The sequence below is a fragment of the Rhodamnia argentea genome, chromosome 2, assembly GCF_020921035.1.
Source record: "Rhodamnia argentea isolate NSW1041297 chromosome 2, ASM2092103v1, whole genome shotgun sequence".
Lineage (NCBI taxonomy): Eukaryota > Viridiplantae > Streptophyta > Magnoliopsida > Myrtales > Myrtaceae > Rhodamnia > Rhodamnia argentea.
Genome location: NC_063151.1, coordinates 32,049,092 through 32,068,325, shown reverse-complemented (window position 1 = coordinate 32,068,325; position 19,234 = coordinate 32,049,092). Strand labels below are relative to the sequence as shown.

The 19,234-nt window shown below is 41.0% G+C and overlaps 3 protein-coding genes across 5 annotated transcripts; 2 read left to right on the top strand and 1 right to left on the bottom strand.

The window, feature by feature from the left end:
• The first annotated feature begins 2,216 nt into the window (after positions 1 to 2,216).
• Positions 2,217 to 4,753, top strand: LOC115737256 (alcohol dehydrogenase). Of its 2 annotated transcripts, none has more exons than XR_007197310.1 (10): positions 2,217 to 2,285; positions 2,410 to 2,546; positions 2,667 to 2,713; positions 2,805 to 3,130; positions 3,229 to 3,311; positions 3,399 to 3,474; positions 3,851 to 3,912; positions 4,002 to 4,134; positions 4,170 to 4,367; positions 4,471 to 4,753. XR_007197310.1 is itself a non-coding variant. In XM_030669301.2 (10 exons), exons 1-10 carry the CDS (start codon positions 2,249 to 2,251, stop codon positions 4,585 to 4,587), a joined length of 1,143 nt encoding a protein of 380 aa, XP_030525161.1. In that variant the 5' UTR covers positions 2,217 to 2,248; the 3' UTR covers positions 4,588 to 4,753. The 2 variants fall into 2 exon arrangements, 1 of the variants encoding a protein (XP_030525161.1); XM_030669301.2 differs by having other exon boundaries at positions 4,002 to 4,097; positions 4,206 to 4,367.
• A 360-nt stretch (positions 4,754 to 5,113) lies between these two features.
• On the bottom strand, positions 5,114 to 14,590 carry LOC115737247 (putative transcription elongation factor SPT5 homolog 1). 2 transcript variants are annotated; one of them, XM_048273597.1, is made up of 23 exons: positions 14,518 to 14,534; positions 14,062 to 14,473; positions 12,049 to 12,284; positions 11,787 to 11,933; positions 11,521 to 11,679; positions 11,270 to 11,353; positions 10,989 to 11,059; positions 10,551 to 10,908; positions 10,292 to 10,447; positions 10,102 to 10,199; positions 9,956 to 10,004; positions 9,663 to 9,815; positions 9,432 to 9,575; positions 9,250 to 9,340; positions 9,008 to 9,166; positions 8,870 to 8,918; positions 8,677 to 8,768; positions 8,352 to 8,421; positions 7,605 to 7,659; positions 7,395 to 7,512; positions 7,151 to 7,291; positions 6,447 to 6,544; positions 5,114 to 5,697 (listed from the first exon to the last, which is right to left on the bottom strand). In XM_048273597.1, exons 2-23 carry the CDS (start codon positions 14,417 to 14,419, stop codon positions 5,461 to 5,463), a joined length of 3,123 nt encoding a protein of 1,040 aa, XP_048129554.1. In that variant the 5' UTR covers positions 14,420 to 14,473; positions 14,518 to 14,534; the 3' UTR covers positions 5,114 to 5,460. The 2 variants fall into 2 exon arrangements, with proteins under 2 accessions (XP_048129554.1, XP_030525153.1); XM_030669293.2 differs by having other exon boundaries at positions 14,062 to 14,590.
• A 2,462-nt stretch (positions 14,591 to 17,052) lies between these two features.
• Positions 17,053 to 19,164, top strand: LOC115737955 (psbP domain-containing protein 4, chloroplastic). Its single transcript, XM_030670405.2, has 5 exons — positions 17,053 to 17,525; positions 17,897 to 18,000; positions 18,311 to 18,422; positions 18,652 to 18,879; positions 18,960 to 19,164. The coding sequence occupies exons 1-5, from the start codon at positions 17,195 to 17,197 to the stop codon at positions 19,022 to 19,024; spliced, it is 840 nt and encodes a 279-aa protein (XP_030526265.1). The 5' UTR covers positions 17,053 to 17,194; the 3' UTR covers positions 19,025 to 19,164.
• The last annotated feature ends 70 nt before the right edge of the window (positions 19,165 to 19,234 follow it).

Below are 19,234 nucleotides of genomic sequence, written 5' to 3'. Positions count from 1 at the left end.
GCACATGTCCATTAAAATTCATAAAAAAAATTTCAACTCTTATTTTTCTTTTTTATAAAACCCAATAAGTTGGCATTTAAGCATATTCCTCGGAACAATTCGTGCTTGCGGATTATATGCAGTGCTTATAAAATGATTAAAACCAAAATTTTAACCAAAATTAAATGATAAACGTTCGGTGGCGATAAATCCGGCTAATTCTTCTTTATAAACTTTTTAATTGTAACGAAATAAAGAAGAAGTGCTAGAATTGGTGTACTTGAAAATTTGTTGTTAGCAGGTGTTGATCCCTACTTTCATCGGATGTTTCGACCTCGGATGTCGTTGAAATGCTCCATACCCACCTCCAGCTGTAAATTTGTATGTTGTCCCACAATATTTACATTTTACCCGATACTTGTTTTCGCCTAAATGGTCCTTAATGAAGTATTCCCATATGCTGGATGTACCCTCCCGTTCCGGCTCCTTTGTTATTGATATTTCTTCGACGTTGGTAGGATGATGAAGACTTTCTTGTGGTGGGACGTACTCGACGTTGGGAATAACGTTGATATTATCATCATCGTCTATTCAATATGCAAACTCACAAGGATCATATTCATGAGGATAATCGGAATCCCCCATCAGAATCGCGTTCTTTCCCTTGTCACTAGATCTGCTTCTACTTGCCATTTTTTTAGAGAATCGAGTAGAAAGCTAATTCAGAAAATTGAGAGAATTGAGCGGGGATTGAGAGAATTTGTGAGAAAAAATGAAAGAGAGAGAGGGATATTTATAAAGATTTAGACTAGTTTTAATAAATTAGGAAAAAAAAAGGAAGAGGGGGGGGGACGATGGACCGGTCAAATTTTTTTTACCGTTGCATTGCAACGGTTAGATGGGCCACGGGGGAAAGAGCAACTCTTTCCCCCATTTTTTTTAAGGTTTAAAAGCCGTTGGGCCTAAGCCCAACGGCTAATTGCCCGGTTCCAAACTTCAGTGAACCTTAACCTACCCGTGAGGGCCGGGTCCGTTTCGAGCCCAAACCGATCCATGGCCATCTCTACTTCAGCTTGCGTACTTTGAGGCTCAAGTTAGATATTTATGCTGCGAACTGGCTTGCAACCAAACTAGTAACGTGCCCTTTGGGTTTCAGGAGTAGCACAATTCAATAGATGAATTGCCGAAATAACTTTCCAGATCATTTGCTAATATAATGTTTAATTATCAAATTACGTCTTCTTTTAACAGTTTAAGCTTTTAGATTTAGAATAGTTGGTAGTGTGGTCCCACAAAATCTAACATAATATCATATCCATTATTATCCCTTTCGCGAATGTGCGTGGCGATAACGGATCCTAAATATTTTTTATATTAATGCGGTCTCCCTCCACCTATTAGCTTAAACTTTTAAGTTGGATTTTCTAACATGGTATCAGTCATGCACAATCAGCCAGTTATGAATTGACTTCAACTCTACATGCCATGGCACCTACGGATCGTAGTTTACGAATTTGTCAAGAGTTGCGGCTGAGCATGAGGGATAACTCGGAAAAGACATGAATCCGATGGTCTCTTTTATCTTTGTCAGCTGCTTTTAACGCATACGCTAAATGCATAGTGCCCCATGACTGAAACCTGACGAGCATTTTTCCATATGTCCAGTACAGCTACTGCAGCGAGGGGGAAAGATAGGCTGATCAGCAAAATGGGCATCGACAAATTGCAGACCTTGCACGAATAGCCGTTAGCTAAGCAGAGGACCTCAAGTGATCTGATTGCATAGTGGACTTAATGGCGTCTGATCCAAGAGAGCGACGGCATTGTCGTGACAAAAGAAAGCAGCAGAAAGATGCAAAAATATCATCTGGGCGTGTTTGAATATTCGCCACCGAGAGGATTATCATGCACGCTTCGATCGGTCCCAGCCCAACAGCATCTTGACTTTTAACTGGAGCTTTCACTGTCCATCTTCATCACCAAAAGAGAAAGACGACCAACTTGGCAACTTGAACATTTTTGATCTGTCAAAGTAAAACTGCAGTAAAACTAGGGAATTTGAAAATCTGGGACTGGTTTTGGCATCGCCTGTTGTATTCTTCCTTATCCGGATAAGGCCCATTGAAAAATCTGGACGACTGTTCCTAGTAAAAGCAAACGCTATGGGGGAAAGTTGCTTCTCTACTTTGACTTTGGTGTATTTATATACCCACCAAAAATGGCACTACCCAGCAAAGTAGAAATTTTTGTTCTTCTTTGGGAAAACAAGATGTCAGGCACTGTTGGTCAGGTGATCCATTGCAGAGGTACCACACTTTTCTTTTTTCTTTTTTAACTTTCCTTCCTTTAAATGGAAATAAAAACTAATCTGTTAAGAGTTCTGTAATATTATTTATGGCCTGATTCAAGTGGGTTCTCTCTCGGTTTCAGCTGCTGTTGCATGGGAAGCAGGGAAGCCCTTGGTGATTGAACAAGTGGAGGTAGCACCTCCACAAGCCATGGAGGTTCGCATGAAGATCCTTTATACCTCTCTCTGCCACACTGATGTCTACTTCTGGGAAGCCAAGGTGAACAACAACAAGAAACCTGCTTAAAAAGATCACAACTTTGTGAAAAAACGAGGAAACTAGAAACTGTTTACAACCTTAAAATCTATCTGTGTCGGCTGATGAGTCTCCTTCCTGCAGGGGCAAAACCCTCTATTTCCTAGAATCTATGGTCATGAAGCTGGAGGGTGAGTGAAAATCTCAGTATGACTCTTGACTTATTAGAATTTTCCGGAACTGACAGCATTTGATGAATCTGTGTATTTTTGGGTAAGTTAGGATTGTGGAGAGCGTGGGTGAGGGAGTGACTGACCTGAAACCAGGGGATCATGTCCTCCCAATTTTCACTGGGGAATGCAAGGAATGTGCCCACTGCAAATCAGAAGAGAGCAACATGTGTGACCTCCTCCGGATCAACACTGACAGAGGAGTCATGCTCAGTGATGGGAAGTCGAGATTCTCCATCAAAGGACAGCCCATATATCACTTTCTAGGGACTTCAACGTTCAGCGAGTACACCGTGGTTCATGTCGGCTGCATCGCCAAGATCAACCCGCTCGCTCCTCTGGACAAAGTTTGCGTCCTCAGTTGTGGGATCTCGACTGGTATGTTGATGCTCGGTGCATCCCACAGAAACAGTGTACATCGACATGTTACTGTCTCAATTTGAAATGTTAATAGTGACAAAGGTTGTGGCTTTTAGGCCTGGGAGCAATGGTAAATGTGGCGAAACCGCCGAAGGGTTCAACCGTGGCTGTTTTTGGATTGGGAGCTGTTGGGTTAGCTGTAAGTCGTTTCTGCGATAGTGTAGACTTTGATCTTGATTTGAGAACTTGACGAGCAAAAACTAACACATTTCTTGATGATGGATAGGCTGCTGAAGGTGCAAGGATTGCAGGGGCTTCGAGAATTATCGGAGTCGATTTGAATCCAAATAGATTTCAAGGAGGTTATTACTCATTCTCACGATGCATGACCTCTCACTGCTCGAGACCATACTGATCATTTTCATATATCTTTCCCAACATTATCTGAAGAGAAAAGTACAGAAGTCCTTAATGACACAAGCTATAATCCAAATGTCTTGCAGCAGTATACTGAAATTGCAGTCGTAAAATTTGTCACGGACAATATTCAGAAAGATGAAGAAACCATAGAACTAGAAACTCAACCCGCAGCTTTCGAACAAAGATGATAGATCTAGCTGATTGCCTCGACTTTCAATCAGCAATCAAAGTCCTAGCTCAATTCATTTTCTTTTTTTTTGTTAAAAATGGGGCCTGTGTTGCACTCTCATAATGACTCTTGCTCAAATCTCTTAACAGCAAAGAAGTTTGGTGTGACTGAGTTCGTGAACCCGAAAGACCACAACAAACCTGTTCAAGAGGTTCGTACTGAACTGTTCAAGGAAATAGAATCCATTCCTCTGGTCTATATCATCCTCAAGATCCCCTAAAAAATTTGATTGCTTGCCAGGTAATTGCTGAGATGACAAATGGAGGAGTAGATAGGAGTGTCGAGTGCACTGGAAATGTCGAAGCCATGATCTCTGCATTCGAATGCGTACACGATGTATGCATCTTTCTTATGGCCGTGCATTCAATTTGTGCACGAGAAATTTACAGACCCTGACCTGGTTATATATTACGGATTCTGATGAAAGTGAGAAACTCCTGACAGGGTTGGGGAGTTGCTGTTCTTGTGGGAGTGCCCCATAAGGATGCTGTCTTCAAGACTCATCCTATTAATCTACTGAACGAGAGGACTCTCAAGGGCACGTTCTTCGGAAACTACAAGCCACGTTCAGACATTCCCTCCGTCGTAGAGAAATACATGAGCAAAGTAAAATACACTCAGAACTAGAGCCACCGAAAGTTACCAACTTATTTCTCCGTTCTTTACTTTTGTCCTGTATGAAATTGATTCCTAGCCTCAAATGTTCCAGGAGCTTGAAGTGGAGAAGTTCATCACTCATCAGGTCCCTTTCTCGGAGATCAACAAGGCCTTCGACTACATGCTCAAAGGCGAAAGCCTTCGATGCATCATTCACATGGAGGAGTAAAAGAGGCGGATGAAGAGCCCCCGCTAGCACTGAAGAGAAATAGAAGTAAAGCATAAGAGTTCGTTAGAAGAGCGCGCCTAAGGGTCCAATCCAGGGTTCGACTGGACCGTGTTTCTGCTATCATCCATGTACTCCTTTCGGGAATAAAATTGCTCCTAGTTTGTGATCCTTCAGCCTTCGAAACTTGACTTGACTCTCAATGCATAAAACGCACTGAATGTGCAAAATTAATCACCTTAAGACTAATTCGGTGTTTATCACCAGTATACTGAAGTGACGACAGGATTTGAAACATTCCCAGAGTCGGAACTGAAGGTATGATTCATCAAAATTGGAGATGTGATAATAGTTATGTAGGATTAAATTAGAGAGTAGAAGGTAACTTAGAGTGATTTTTGACGCAATAGTCTTCAAAATGCTCGATCTGTAAATTCCTTCTTGACTTGCTGACATCCACTGATTAGCAAATCTATAACGCCGTTATCACACCTGTCCTGAACTTTCACGGAAATAGAGTACTCCATCCTTCACTCCAAAACCGAGTCAGGTGCCCATTGCATAATTAACATGAGGCTTCTCGAAAAGAGAGATCGAACCGAAGATAAAGTTTCCCATCTACACAGCTGGGTCGGGGAAGAAATGCGACCATCCAAGCCTTTCAACATTATAAGTACCTTGGAATAGGGCCATATCATTTTCCAATTGGGTCCGCAAACTTTTACAAGATGGGCGCATCGCCCCCCACCATGACCCCGAGTAATCTGTAACTCTACAAATCATAAACAACAGTTCCGTGCAAAATTTCTGTAACATTAAGCAAGAATTATGTACATCATGGGCCCCCAAAGATCTAGACTCTTACCGGAACCATAGTTATGCTAGCTTTGCTAGAATTCCCAAATCCAATATCTTGACATCAAGATTATCCAGTTTCACGATACCATCATCACCATCCACACCCATCAATTTGCCATTGCGACCACGTAATTGGCCACCAACGATCTTGATCTTGTCCGATTTCCTTGGCACCACCATCTCCATTTCATTAGGAAGAAGTGTCACTGTCTCACCATTGCCACTAGGCCCAAGGGCTACCCGACAGGAGCCATCCTATTTCAAAAAGATACCAGAAATTAGTATAACCAACAGTCAATACTCCAAATTACGAGATAGGGCTACCCGACAGGAGCCATCCTATTTCAAGAAGATACTGGTAATTAGTATCAATACTCCACATAACGAGACAGCCTTTGACATGATAGCCACTTGTCATAGGTTTTCAGGAAGCTGAAATCTACTGTGATTGTTTTACAAAGAGAACCTTCACCAACAAAATCACCCCATATAATCCCAATAAGAACATTGCAATTGCTTTTGAGTACGGAAGTTCTTCGATGCATTACTTCTGATGAAAAATTCAAGATACAATCACAAAATCCTCATTGCACCAGCTTGCTACAAGAATCTGATCGTGTCTCCTCATGCACAGCTTCAATTATAGTTAGCAACACGAAACTGGATAACTGTTTTGAGAGTTTCAGGACTCAGAATAAACTTAACAATCAGAGGGAAATGTTGCAACATACAAAGCACCCAGACTTTAAAGGACAACCTTGCAAAAATCCCAAAGATCAAAGAGGAAACAGTTTCAAGAGAAGGGAAAATAACAAATCTACGGAAAGCTCATTGAATTATATTTTTTTATACTGGCTTACTGGTCAAAGCAAAGGAGAGACATGGAAGCACGCAAGATTTTTCTTCTATTTTCTTCTTGTAATAGAACAGTGTTTCTTTTGATGAATCTTATCGTTTACACACGTATACGCATATATTGAGAGGGAACAAAGAAACGAACTTACAGGAAGAACCTCCCTGATAACTCCAATACTCTCTTCTCCTGATCTGGACACATTAACCAGGATTTCTGGCATAAACCACGGTCCTTCATTTTCCCCACCTGTAATGATAAGAGCTAGATAATGAGAACTCGAGAAGCACCAACAAAATGAGGATCTTGGAAGTAGTGATCATGACCATCTGAAATATTTAAACATAAAAATCCGACTTTCGTATTTCTTGACATTAGCGTCGTGAATAAAAAGCATGCAAATCAGCCCAAAGGGTTTCTAAAACTAGTTATCTAAATTTTCAGATGATCCATACAACTTTGTTCAGCCACAAAACCAGAGAACCACACGTCGACGAACTGCGCTTGCACATCCAGCTTTCCAGAAGGAATGAATTAATGACCATTGGAGTAATTAAATGAGGGCTATGACGAACAAAACAATATTAAAAATCTTCACCCTCGTGCGTACAACGATACACCACTGATACATAAATGCAAAAGTGTAAAGAGTAATTTCTCCTGTTTTGCACTTTCAATGCAAAAGAAAAAAAAGATTAACTATGACAAAAGCCAAGTGGGCACCAAATCTTTGATGGACAGTTCTAAGTAGGATCTGTAGGTACCTTTTTTTATTTTTTGGTCAAAAGGATCTGTAGGTACTTTCTAGCCCTCATACATGTCATAATCATATGATACCAGAGAAAGGGTTCCAACCTATAACAGGAGACATGACGTCTAGTCCACCAGTTCCAGGCGTCATTGGTTGCCCTCCTGGAGTGCCAGGCAGATAAGATGCTGAACTTGGCGTCATAGGTTGACCAGGAGTAGATGGCAAGTATGGGCTTGGAACATTAGCTGCAACAAGGACAAAAATTAGATCACAACAATCAAGATTGGAATCTTGGGAAACAACACGAACAAACAGAAGCAAATACTAAATGTAGTTAACGTTAACTACCATAGGCAGAATTGCTATCCCTTGGCGTACCAGCTTCACTATAACTACCACCAGGTGTAGTTGCCCAACCTGAACCAGGTGTGGGTGCATCATATGTTCGTGAAGGAGGACTTCCTGGCTGAAAATATGGATACAAAAAGCAAGTGTAAGAGAATATCCATATGCAGGAAAAAGATCCATTTGAGCCAAAAATTAAGGATGCCACCTCACCTGATACCGTGGACTACTTCCCCAAGAAGCAGGATTCCCATCTTCGTAATCATCCCTTAATTCAGTGTGAAAAATATTAGGAACACCGCTTGTTAGTAAAGCTCTATTACAGAAAATGGTAAATTAAAGAGCAACTGGTCAAATCCCAGGTATGAAATGCCCACTGAGTCCAAAAAGCAAAAAAAAGGAATCGGGGCAAAATGTTTTCTTGAACATGCGTTACTCATGGGATCCAAACAGTTTGCATTTCAGAGTGACACCATTACAACTTGCAATGGTTATCAGATTTCTGATTTAACTGGAACACTCCCCAGACTGAATGCTGACTTGAAAATCGGTGGTTACTGTTAAAATTTACAAGTCCTTTCAAAATCAAACTCAATACTCATGCCCTCACCACTACCCAGCATCTAGAACACTAATAATGCCATACATCCTCAGTAATATAGTACAATTAATGAACAACAGATGATGCCGACAGCATCTGAACTCAGCCTCATCTGAACCATAAAACGAATGCTCTAACGTCCAGCATACCATCAGATCATAGTTAAGAACACAAGGTAAAGAGGCATGCATATCAGAACATGCACCCTTCTAAATTAGAAAAGAAAGACTCCATTGCTGAAGCAATATAACTAAGAGCGAAGGGAGACAGATTCCAGGGTAAAATAATGCATAGGCCATTTTGATCCTCAATAACTCAAAGAATTCTAGCTGTCCAGGAAGCAAGTTTCAGAAGCAAACCTTGGTGGACTCATCGGAAGCCATGCTCTGTCACGCATAGGTGTTCTCATTCCATCATGAATAGGTGTTGCTGAAAGTAAATTGACATCCACAAATAAAGTCAAGGAGGCGGCAAGAAAATTGTCAATTGCTTAAAAAAGGCAAAGATACAGAGCACAGAACAAGTCTTGAGCTATCTAATGCACATTCAACAGACCTTTTATTTTGCATCCATAATGGACTTAGGAAATTTAGTCACAAACATAGGTTATGATTCCATTACAGCATAAGTTAGAAACAAAATAATAATAATAATAAAAAAAGCCTCAAGGGAGTAAAACCAAACCTCCAGGATCTCTCATCGGAGTCATAAACGGATGCAAAGGAGTTCGAGAAGGATGCATGGGAGTCTCACTGCCCATACCATATCTTGAATCTCTGCAATACATTGTCCAAGGTTATCAACTCAGGTATTCGCAGGAGGGAGGGAAGGTGAAATTGCATTGATCAAGTCATTGAATGCCGAAAGTATTCCTTACCGGTAGGGAGTTGAAACAACAACATTGTCAGAAATCATACTGCGGTCCACTGCACATAAAATAGGCAATCTATTACTTTAAGAAAATACGACCTAGAAATTCTCTGAAAGGTATGTTCCCCCATTGTCCAAAACTTGCCTGTAACAACCTTCATCTGTGACTCCAGCTCGACTCTGACAGATTGGCCTTTCACTTCAACAACACGCCCACGGTATCCCTTATAAGGACCTTGGCGAATCTTTACTGTAGTACCTGCCAAAGCATCATGGCCCCTCCCACCACCATGCCTTCCTCCAGCTATAGAAAGATGTTAAAAAAGCAATGCTTAGCCCATGCATAGTATCAAAGGAAACTAAAATGTTTATCGCTTAGAGACATACAGCCAATTGGAGGTCTGCCTCCAGAGAATCTCCTTGGCGATGGGGGTATCTGAGACGGTCTCAAATTGGAAAACCTTGACAATGAATCACCCTAAAAAGTTTTTTTGCAACGAACAAAGCCTCAATCAGAAAGTGTTCAGCAGCTGCCATCTGACTAAAATCAAGAAGCAAACAGGACTTACATATCTATCACCATTTACTCGCGATCCTCCCACAACAGAGCACGAAACAGATTTACAACAAATAAAACCAGCATGCTCAAGATGGTGGCGATCGTAAATAAACACAACTCCTCTAAATATGTGTTCAACGGGTCCTTGTTTTCCCTATTGAAGCAAAAGAAACGAAAATTATTAACAAATTCCAAGATTTCATCCTTATGAAGAAGAAATATGCAGTAAACTGGATCTCACTTTCGATGGACCCTCCATAATCCTAACAACATCCTTCACGGATATAGTGTTCTTGTAGCGATCTTGGACACTAAATTTCTTATCTATCTTGGACTTTATCTCTCTCAATCTAACAGTGATGACTTCAGGTCTATCTGGAACTCCCTTAAGAACCTGAAAGAAAGTGAAACATCTGTCATTATGGAAAGAGAAAATCATCTAGTTTAATCACTTTTTACATCAAACATGACCTGCAAAGGCTCAAATTTTTGAAGGGCATGTCCAAGAGACTTGCCTCATTGAGTGTCACCTACCTGAAAGGCTTCACTTTCAACACGAATTATGACACCAAAGTTGGTATTACTGCAGCAGATGGAAAAAAAAAAAAAAAGCAGTTAGACCAACAGATGGTAGCAGCAAAGTGCAAACTAAAATGTCTTCAACCAAACGTGCAACTCACTCCAGTAGCACAAGGTCATGAAGCTCATAGTCTCCAATTCTGGTTACACCAGATGTTACCTCTGAGCTCTCGACAACATCATCAGCAAAAACACAAATCTGAAGACGACAGAAGTTATTTCTTCGCTCAAAGTAGCAGAGTTAAAGAGGTGTTCCGAGAACCCAGAAATCACAGAAGAAGTTAGGCTCACATGTTCCTTCGTTGTGTCCGACAAAATTACAAGTGCATGTTGGTCCACCTTTACAACCATACCAGTAGCACCTTCTTGGGTACCGGAAACAACCTTAACATGATTCCCAGGTTCAAAATACTTGCACAGTTCTTTCTCGTTAACAGCCAGTGTTTTCTGTATGAATCAGCAAACATAAATGTGAAGAGATATCTTCAGAACAGCATATAACGCTAAATGCAATTGATTTCAAAACAATAGGCCTTGAGTTATTTCTTACAGGAAGGCCTTTCATTGCTGGTCGAATATGTACATTCTCTTCCTCGACTTTCTCAACCCAACCCTTCAAATTTTTTAGATCGCCCTTCACAACAATTACAGCATCGCCCTTCAAGAAATGACCCTTTTTCCTGTTCGCAAATAGAGTTGACAGACTACCTATATCACCATCCCCACTCTCACCGGGCTTCCTGAACTTTTCAAGTTCGTCAAACGAGGGCTTTATATTATTAGAGCTTATTGATTTCATGGATACAGTTTTGAACAAGAAACCATCTTTAAACATCATGCCGGCAATGTTCTCAAAATAATCACCAGTCATTGGATCTCGCCTACGTTCTACACGAATATTCAGTTCCCTGGAAAGAAGCACACTCTGAGAGTCAGTGAGCCAAATACCCCAAGTTATACTAAAAAGGAGAAGCAGAAACAAGAATACCTGGCCTCTTCAACATTCATAAATCGCGGAGGGGGAACAAATGCTTTCTTCTTCACTACTTCTCTACCTTCCTGGTGATGAAATAAACCATGTATAAAAATTCACATGGAAACTAACAAATCAACGAGTATAAATACAAGAACAGCAATGCCTTCATAGAAAATCTGTTTCGTTTTCTAAACTTCATCAGATGCAAAATACTCTGTTTATATATCAATTGATATGAACACGCATAGAATAGTACTTGAGTATAGTAATAAAAGAAATGAATACTCCATTACCAACTTATTTGCAACAGCTTGCAAATCAATCCTTGGAATTAATTTCACTGTAACTCGTTGGCGGACATTATCCACATCTACCACCTGCAGAATCCAAAGTCGCATGTAACATAAGCAACAAATGAAGTTGTAACACTACTTTTGCCCTTGAAAGTACGAGAGGGCTGGGGGAGAAGGGGGCAGGTACGGGAGGAGGGGAGGTTACAGAGGAAAATAAGTAAATTGACATGAGTAAAGAAACCCCGACATACTTTGGCAAGGTCTCCTTTGTACTTCCCTATCTTCAGTCGGACCCAGGTGTCTCTAGAAAGATCAATTGCCTTACTTTCAACTGAAAGGACATCTGTCATTTCTCTAATTGGGACGAGCATTACTTTCTGCGAGTATATATTTCGCAGACCTTTGCATGCCTGGAAAAACGAAGGTGTCCAAGTTATTTACGACATACAACAATCACTGGCCTACACCTCTGAAGTTCAGCAGGTCCTGCAGAATCAACATACTCATGAGAACTTACCTCCCTCACATGGGCCTCTTTGTCCGCTTCAATGTATATGTAATTTTTCAGATGGTCAAGCGCAATTGCTGACCTAATTTGCAATTCAGGTCCTTTATCAATGGCTTTCTGCATTAGGCACACAGCTGCCTCTCGCTCATGACCAATCTATGAAGTGCCATACAAGAATCATGTCAATCCAAGCTCACCAAAGAATCAACTACTCATTGGGAATTGAAGGGAAAACAGCTTAGTTACATTTTACAAACATCACAGAACGTACCGCACATTTCACCATCCATAGCTTTGGATCCCTGACAGAGGGCAAAAGAGCCTGCTGGTCTACATCTGTCGTCTCCTCATCATATTCAGCATGCGCAGACCTAGCATATCTTGCCTGAATCCTTCTTTCAAGATCATCAACATCCTCCTGCTCATCCTCACGCGGAAGCAAAGGTCGCCGATGGATCTGTCTACTATTATCATCATCAGGTAGGTCGGCCCCATTATCGATAAAATCTGCATGTCCAGGTTCATGCCAATTCCATCATTAATGAAAACAAAAGATCCACCAAATAGTGAGGCGCATGAGAATTTGGTTTCAATAGGAATAAAAAAAGCCTCTTCAAGATCAACAACACCTTGGCAGTGATAGGTTCATAAGTACTCTAAATCTTTTGTGCACCAATCAATATTCAGTTGCAGAATTGTGTACTTTCAGTCCTTGACACTTTACCATCTTTTATTCAAGGAACTAAATGGGAATGACAATAGATAGGCATAACACTATGTCTTCCAGCGTTCTCCAAAAAAAAATTAATACAGAGAGACATATTTTTAAGTGTCCCCAACACTCACAATTTTTTTTATTTTTTTTTTGGAATTCCACTACACAAGTGAATAATTCAGAAACCACAATAACAGGTCTATTTAAAAGAACGGTTACACATTTGTTAAAAGATCACATGTTCAATGCTTCAACTGCAAACTTGGGCACAATATGACAACAGAAGGCACTCTCCATCATACAGAAAATCCAAGCCCCAATTCATTGCAGCAGTCTCATATGAATTACACTACCAGCCCCATTATCTTCTCCCAGCCAAATTTTGGAAAAGACTAAAAAGACTTGGTATAGCACCCTTTTTAATACCAACCTTAGGCAAAAATTGCCCATTGACCCAATTTTTTCGGATGAAGTACTCTAGAACCAATAAAGCCAACTTAGACTACATGAAGAATTTGTTCTGAAATAAAACTCCAATATCAAAATCATTTAAAAGAAAAAGAACCTCTTCAATCTATATGACAAGAAATTGCTTATTATCACTAATTGAAAAGTACCTTCGTGCACAATTCCTCGATCTGATAGGAAAAAGCCTACACTCCTAAAAACAAGAGATACGGTGAAAAAGGTACTCTTCTTCCATATACTAATTCCACAAAGATAAATGCTAACAATGTCTACAATCTGTCATTGACGTTTTCCATAAACCAGCAAATGTCCAATTTACCCTGGAGAAAACCATCATCCAACAATTTTACACAAGTTTCTTCATCGTTCCTTCCTTTATCTTGTTGAGACTTCCATCACATTACAAGGCCATTACACCATGAACAAAGAATTGCATCACTGGGCAAGAGAGCAAGAAGATGCTCTAGTGGTTCTGCAGAAATAGGCAGCCAAACTTTCCAATGATCACATCAGTATATTGTGCTCTACCACACATTGGCCAAGTATTCATCAAATTACCAGTCAGCCAGATATCTTACCATCAAATGGAATAGCCGTGGTCCCAAGAACATTATTCAGGACATGTAATCTTAAATACTCCTGTCAATAGCTTCATTAGGTATAGGATGTAAGTAAAATTAGGGATAACCAATTGTTTCACTCAGGTAAACAAGGTTGATACTTTCCAGATTTGGGCAAAGTTCAAAATAGCTAAGCCGAAAACACCACCTGGCACCTCACACCCCACGGAGAATATCACCAGTCACCAAGTTTAACAACCTAACAAAAACCTAACCAAACCTGACCTTAGAGTCCACTATTTGGCACCCAACCCACACGAACTCAGTAAAATGGAACCCTAATTTGCAGCAAGAAAATCCACTACTCTCCCGCCCGTCTCCTGAGACAAAACTTCATAATGGCATGCAGGACAGGCAAATTGAAGCAAGTGACCTAAATTTACCATTGAACGCATCCGAAACCAAATTGCCAGCACAAACGACGAAAGGAATACCACAACCCGAAGACACCGGAGGCGGAAAGAAACACTCTTTTACATACCGTCCTCGCCGTCGTCCTCATCCTCTTCGTCATCGCTATCAACCTGAGCCTCGAGATCGAAGAACTCCGACCCCGATCTCCTCTTCGCACGCTGCCTCTTCCCGCCGCCCCCGCCCCCGCCCCCGCCGCCGAAATCCTCGTCCTCATCGTCGTCCTCCTCTTCCTCGTCGTCGTCCTCATCCGCGACGTCATCTATGAAGCTCGATCTCCTCCGCTTATTGCCGCGCCCAGTTTTCCCGTAGTCGTCCTCTTCCTCCTCCTCCTCCTCCTCCTCGTCCTCCAGGACCTCCCTGTCCTCGTAGTCTTCCTCCTCTTCGGGCTCCATTTCGTCCTCTTCCTCGTCTCTGCGACGCGCCATGGCCTGGGAAGGATTGGATTAACAACGGGGGAAGTAAGGTATCGATCGAAGGAGGGAAAACGGAGAGTGATGCAATCAATATATAGGCTCTGACGGAGTTGGGTGTCACTCAGTGGGCGGATTTGCCAGATTTTTTATGAACCCTAGAATTGGTAAATGCGTTGAACATTTTCCGTTGAAGTGGTGAAAAATCGTGAATCGAGTCGGTGTTTTGTTGTTGGGCTTTGCATGATTAGAAGAGGTTGTTATTGGGCTTATTGTACTAAGGAGGTTATTGGGCTTGGGCTTGGGCTTGGGCTTTATCTATTTATACTGGTGATACATCATTCTCTATTCGTATAAAAACAATAGAAGTTGCGTGCCTTTGACTAAATTTTAAAGATCGTGAAACTTTCCAAAAAAAGTTATAATTTTTTTTAGGGGATTTAGAAGTTGCTGGGTCTTTGCCAAATTTTTCATCTTATATCTCGCCCACATTTCATAACGTTTATCGTTAGGGTAATTAAACGGGTTTTGTTAAAAGGTGCCTTCGAGTAGACATAAAATTGGTCATTGAGGGCGCGCGTGACAACATTTTTGAAGCATTGTTTGCTCCCCCGAAATAGTTTTGGAGCCACTTGAAGAAGTGAAAAAAAAAAAATTATTTCTCTATAGAAACTTATTTCTAGAGCAGAAGTGTCACCATGCGCCTCTTGAGTGTGCATGAATAGGCCACACGGGTGCACGCACGTTTTTCTTTTTTACCTTTCATAAAAGAGAAATCAGGGTCACTAAGTCAAATCCTGGCACCTTCCATCCAGGGTGCCATGGTTTACGATCAAAGGTGAGGCAAGTGAACCCCGTAATTATGCGATCTTAAAAAATACATAAATAATTATATTCATACGTTTAATCAAAATAGAGTTTCTCCAAATGAATTCCACACCTCCTCTCACCATAAGTCTCCGACCTCTCGAAACGACTTGCGGTTCATGGAGAAATGTACGTCGCATCGAGCCTTCCTCGTGAACTTCTCTTCGAATTCTCGCATTCCTCTCTACAGCCAATGCACCAAGTTCAGCAAGTCCTTGTACCCGTCGCTTCCCCTCGTCTCGACCATGAAGTGTGATGCAAGATTGCTGAACGAGATTTTGAGGGGGGAAATTATCCATAATGTCCTAAATCTATTGCAATTCTATCAATTCAATCCTAAACATTTTCACATTTTGTCAATTAGGTTTATTCGATTAATTTTAGCTGAAAATTGCTAATGTGGATGCCAACCGTACCATATGACGGTTTGCATTGACGTTGACAAATTTTATTTTTTTTATAATTTTTTATATACTATTTTTTCTTTTCTTCTATTTTCCTTCTTTACTATTTCTCTTTTGTTTTTCTTTTCATTTTCCCTTTTCCCTTTTTTGCTCCACCAGCATTAGACAAGGTCGACCTTGCCCAACGATGGAAAGGTCAAGCTTCGCCCGGCCGGTGAGGGTCGCCAGTGACCTTGCCGGCCATAATGAAAAAAACATAAAATGAAAAGGAAATTTAGAGAAAAATATTATAAAAATTATCTACATCAGCATCGATAGCCATGTAGGACTGCAGGCATCCAAGTCGGCTTTTTCTCGCCCAGAGTGGGCATATGGACTAAATCAGCCCAAAAGATTTAAGATTAAAGTTGCAAAAAAAAAAAAAAAACTTATGATTGAATTGATACAATTGTAATATGTTTAGGACTTTTTTGATAATTTTGTCGTTCATTTGGTAGTTGGCATCGCCGGCGGTGTCGAAGAAGAGCTAGTACATCACCGTTTCATATTGATGGATAGAATGTCAAAGAGTTGAGTTATTATGACGAAATTGACAAGGATGTTTAACCATAATGCATACTAAAATTAATGCACACTACATGAATTACTTGCGTTTTGTAAATGAGTTTAAAGGAAGAAGTATACTAGAAATGTCAAAAGTTATTTACGAGGCTCACTTTAGTACCAAAAGTTTCCGTCGGATTACTTAAGTATCGAAAATTCGACGTGACTTTTTTTTATTAATATTTGAAGCTTACATGACTTGCCGAATATCCAGTCAGTAATAAAATAGTATAAAAGTTCAAAAAATATTAATAAATAAAAAATACAAATTTAATTAGACTAAAAAAAGCAAATACCTTTTTTTTTTAAAGAGAGGGTTGCACAAGAGGACTGTGTAAGCCCTCGCCGTTGCCGCCTCCTCACTATCTCCGACAATGGCTGAGCCCCAGACCGGGGCTCGAGAAACCCCGCCAGTCATCCCTCGCCGGGACACAATACCTTCTCGAATGGTAGTTACTTGTATGGCATGCCTACTGCCAGCCCTTAGGATAAGCTCAAGTGAGCCTGGCTGTCATATCTCGATCCGTTGAATTTTGTAGGACTTAACGATCCAACAGCTCGCATACTTCGAGCTCCCAGGAATTATATGCCCGGAGGAATAACTCGGCAGTAGACAACACCCACGTGTCAAGTCAGCAGCTCACAACCTGTAATAAAGAATCCGTATATACTTGGAAAGGTGCGACCACGTCCACAGAAAATCTTAACGACAAACTCTGCTGCCTTCTACGCCACACTTTACATGTCCAGTAAGTAATACAGCTCAGCTTCATTACCAGAAGAATCTTCTCCTCATTTCTTTCCGACCTTTAACTCAACATTCACAAAGTCTCTAGCCATCAAATCCACGATCAAGCAAGTAATCTTGCTAGTTATTTTTCCATAATCTCTTTGCTGTTCGAGCTGTGTAGAGGAAATGGCAACAACCCTGATAAGCAGTTGCAGGCTCCCATGGAAACTTAACCTGCAAACTACTACTCCTCCGAATATTGTTTGTCATTCTCCGGTTGATGACAGGCACTCAAGAGCAAAACCTAACGGGAATCCGGCGGAAACCAGTTTGGCCAGCGAAGAAGAAGATAGGTTCTGTGGAAACGGAGGCTTGACAAGAAGGTTGGCTTTAGTTTCAGGGGCGTGTTTGGTTTCATCAACTGGTGCCTTGGGGTTCTCGGGCGAGGGAGTGGCCGTGGTGAAACAAGGCAGTCTCGCTGGGAGGATACCGGGTTTGTCTGAACCTGATGAAAAAGGTTGGTTTTCTCATTAGACTAGCTTTGTTGTGCTGCACTTATGCACTAGCCAGATCTTGATCGGCTAATGGAATGATTGAAAACATATTTTTGGAGATGGGTTTTGAGGTCTACAGTTCAGTCAGTCGCCAACAGTTACCATCTATGAATTGCCCAAAATGAGAAAGGAAATGCTCATCTGCTCTTTGTCTTTTAGCCCTAATAATATTATAAGCTTGACTCTTCAACCCGTGCCACTAACAATTGATCCTCCTCTCTGAAGTTTAGGCCAAGAAACTACATGCTTTAAGCTGCAATTCGATAATTTCTACTTGCTCCTGTGATATGAACAAGAAAATCCCTTATAATAAGAGAAGCTTGTGCTCAGACAGGCTGGAGGACATACCGCAGACCAGAGGACAAATCAGGAGGCCATGGCGTTGGATGGAGTCCTATCGTCCCATATGCCTTCGCAGTGCCTGAAGACTGGGACGAGGTGCTCATAGATTAACACTACCCTCACTTTCCAAATGCTTGCATAACATAGTTCTGATACAAAACAACAAAACTCAAAGAGGAGAAAGAGGGAAAGGAGAAAGAAGATAAGAAATGAAAGAGTGAAAGAATTAATATGAATGAAATCTCCCCATCGAACTAAAGATTCAGTTTTCACGAATTTATAATTTCCCTTCGTTTTCCCAAGTCAACATAATACTTCACCCATTTGCTTTTCTGAACAAGAACAAGCTTTCCCTTTGGTGTTCCTGTTCCACCAATCGTGAAAATGTCTAATCTATATATCACAGGTTCCGGTATCAATTGCTGATCTGGGTGGCACAGAGATAGACTTAAGATTTGCCAGTCCTAAGGAAGGACGCCTGTTTGTCATTGTTGCTCCTGTTCGCCGATTTGCAGAGGGTGAGTTGCCCAGAACTTTGCTTGTTTCTGGTTGCATTGTGCCTCTTGTAGTTGCTTACTTGGATTCAAGAGGTCCTGAACAATGGAAGGACATGATTACTCCACTTGAATCATTAAACTGAATTTGTGGATTACTCCACTTGAATCATTAAACTGAATTTGTGGATGCCTATGACTATTCCAAGAGTAACTAAACATAATGCACTCGCCTAAAATCTTTACAATGCAGATCTAGGTGAAGATGCGAGAATTGAATTAATCGGACCTCCAGACAAAGTGATAGCTGCATTTGGGCCAGAAGTTATTGGAGAGAACGTAGAAGGAAAAGTCATGAATATGAGCGTGGCAGAACATTCTGGAAGGACATATTACCAATTTGAATTGGAGCCACCGCATTGTCTTATAACAGCAACTGCAGCCGGAAATCGCCTTTACCTGTTCAATGTGACTGCAAATGGTATGGAATTCCACATCTCATCACATGCCGCATTTTATAGGGAAAATTTTGATTGCTTGAATGAATCTTGACCCTTGCAGGTCTTCAGTGGAAGAGACATTACACTGATTTGAAAAGGATAGCAGATTCGTTTCGTGTCGCATAACTGAGATGTGCTCTCGTTGGATATAGTGTGGAGGTTACTCTTTCTCTATGATTTTGTAAGACTCTTGTGGGGACTATAAAAGGCAGCAACATCATGATTTTTACTTACTGAGGTAATAAAAAATGATGAATTTGACATGGGAATTTTTCTCTCGCAAAAATCTCCGGGAAGAAACTGTCCAGTAGTTATCTGCAGCAGTTCTGATCCAGG

Bases quoted from the DNA above. Each gene is read 5' to 3' on its own strand.
- LOC115737256 (XM_030669301.2), top strand. From the start codon at position 2,249: ATGTCAGGCACTGTTGGTCAGGTGATCCATTGCAGAG. The intron at 2,547-2,666 runs GTGAACAACAAC...TCCTTCCTGCAG, and splicing joins TCTACTTCTGGGAAGCCAAG to GGGCAAAACCCTCTATTTCC. The intron at 3,312-3,398 runs GTAAGTCGTTTC...GATGATGGATAG, and splicing joins TGGGAGCTGTTGGGTTAGCT to GCTGCTGAAGGTGCAAGGAT.
- LOC115737247 (XM_030669293.2), bottom strand. From the start codon at position 14,419: ATGGCGCGTCGCAGAGACGAGGAAGAGGACGAAATGGAGCCCGAAGAG. The intron at 7,660-8,351 runs GTTTGCTTCTGA...CACTGAATTAAG, and splicing joins CTTCCGATGAGTCCACCAAG to GGATGATTACGAAGATGGGA. The intron at 7,292-7,394 runs GTAGTTAACGTT...TCCTTGTTGCAG, and splicing joins GGATAGCAATTCTGCCTATG to CTAATGTTCCAAGCCCATAC.
- LOC115737955 (XM_030670405.2), top strand. From the start codon at position 17,195: ATGGCAACAACCCTGATAAGCAGTTGCAGGCTCCCATGGAAACTTAAC. The intron at 17,526-17,896 runs GTTGGTTTTCTC...GTGCTCAGACAG, and splicing joins GTCTGAACCTGATGAAAAAG to GCTGGAGGACATACCGCAGA. The intron at 18,880-18,959 runs GTATGGAATTCC...TGACCCTTGCAG, and splicing joins GTTCAATGTGACTGCAAATG to GTCTTCAGTGGAAGAGACAT.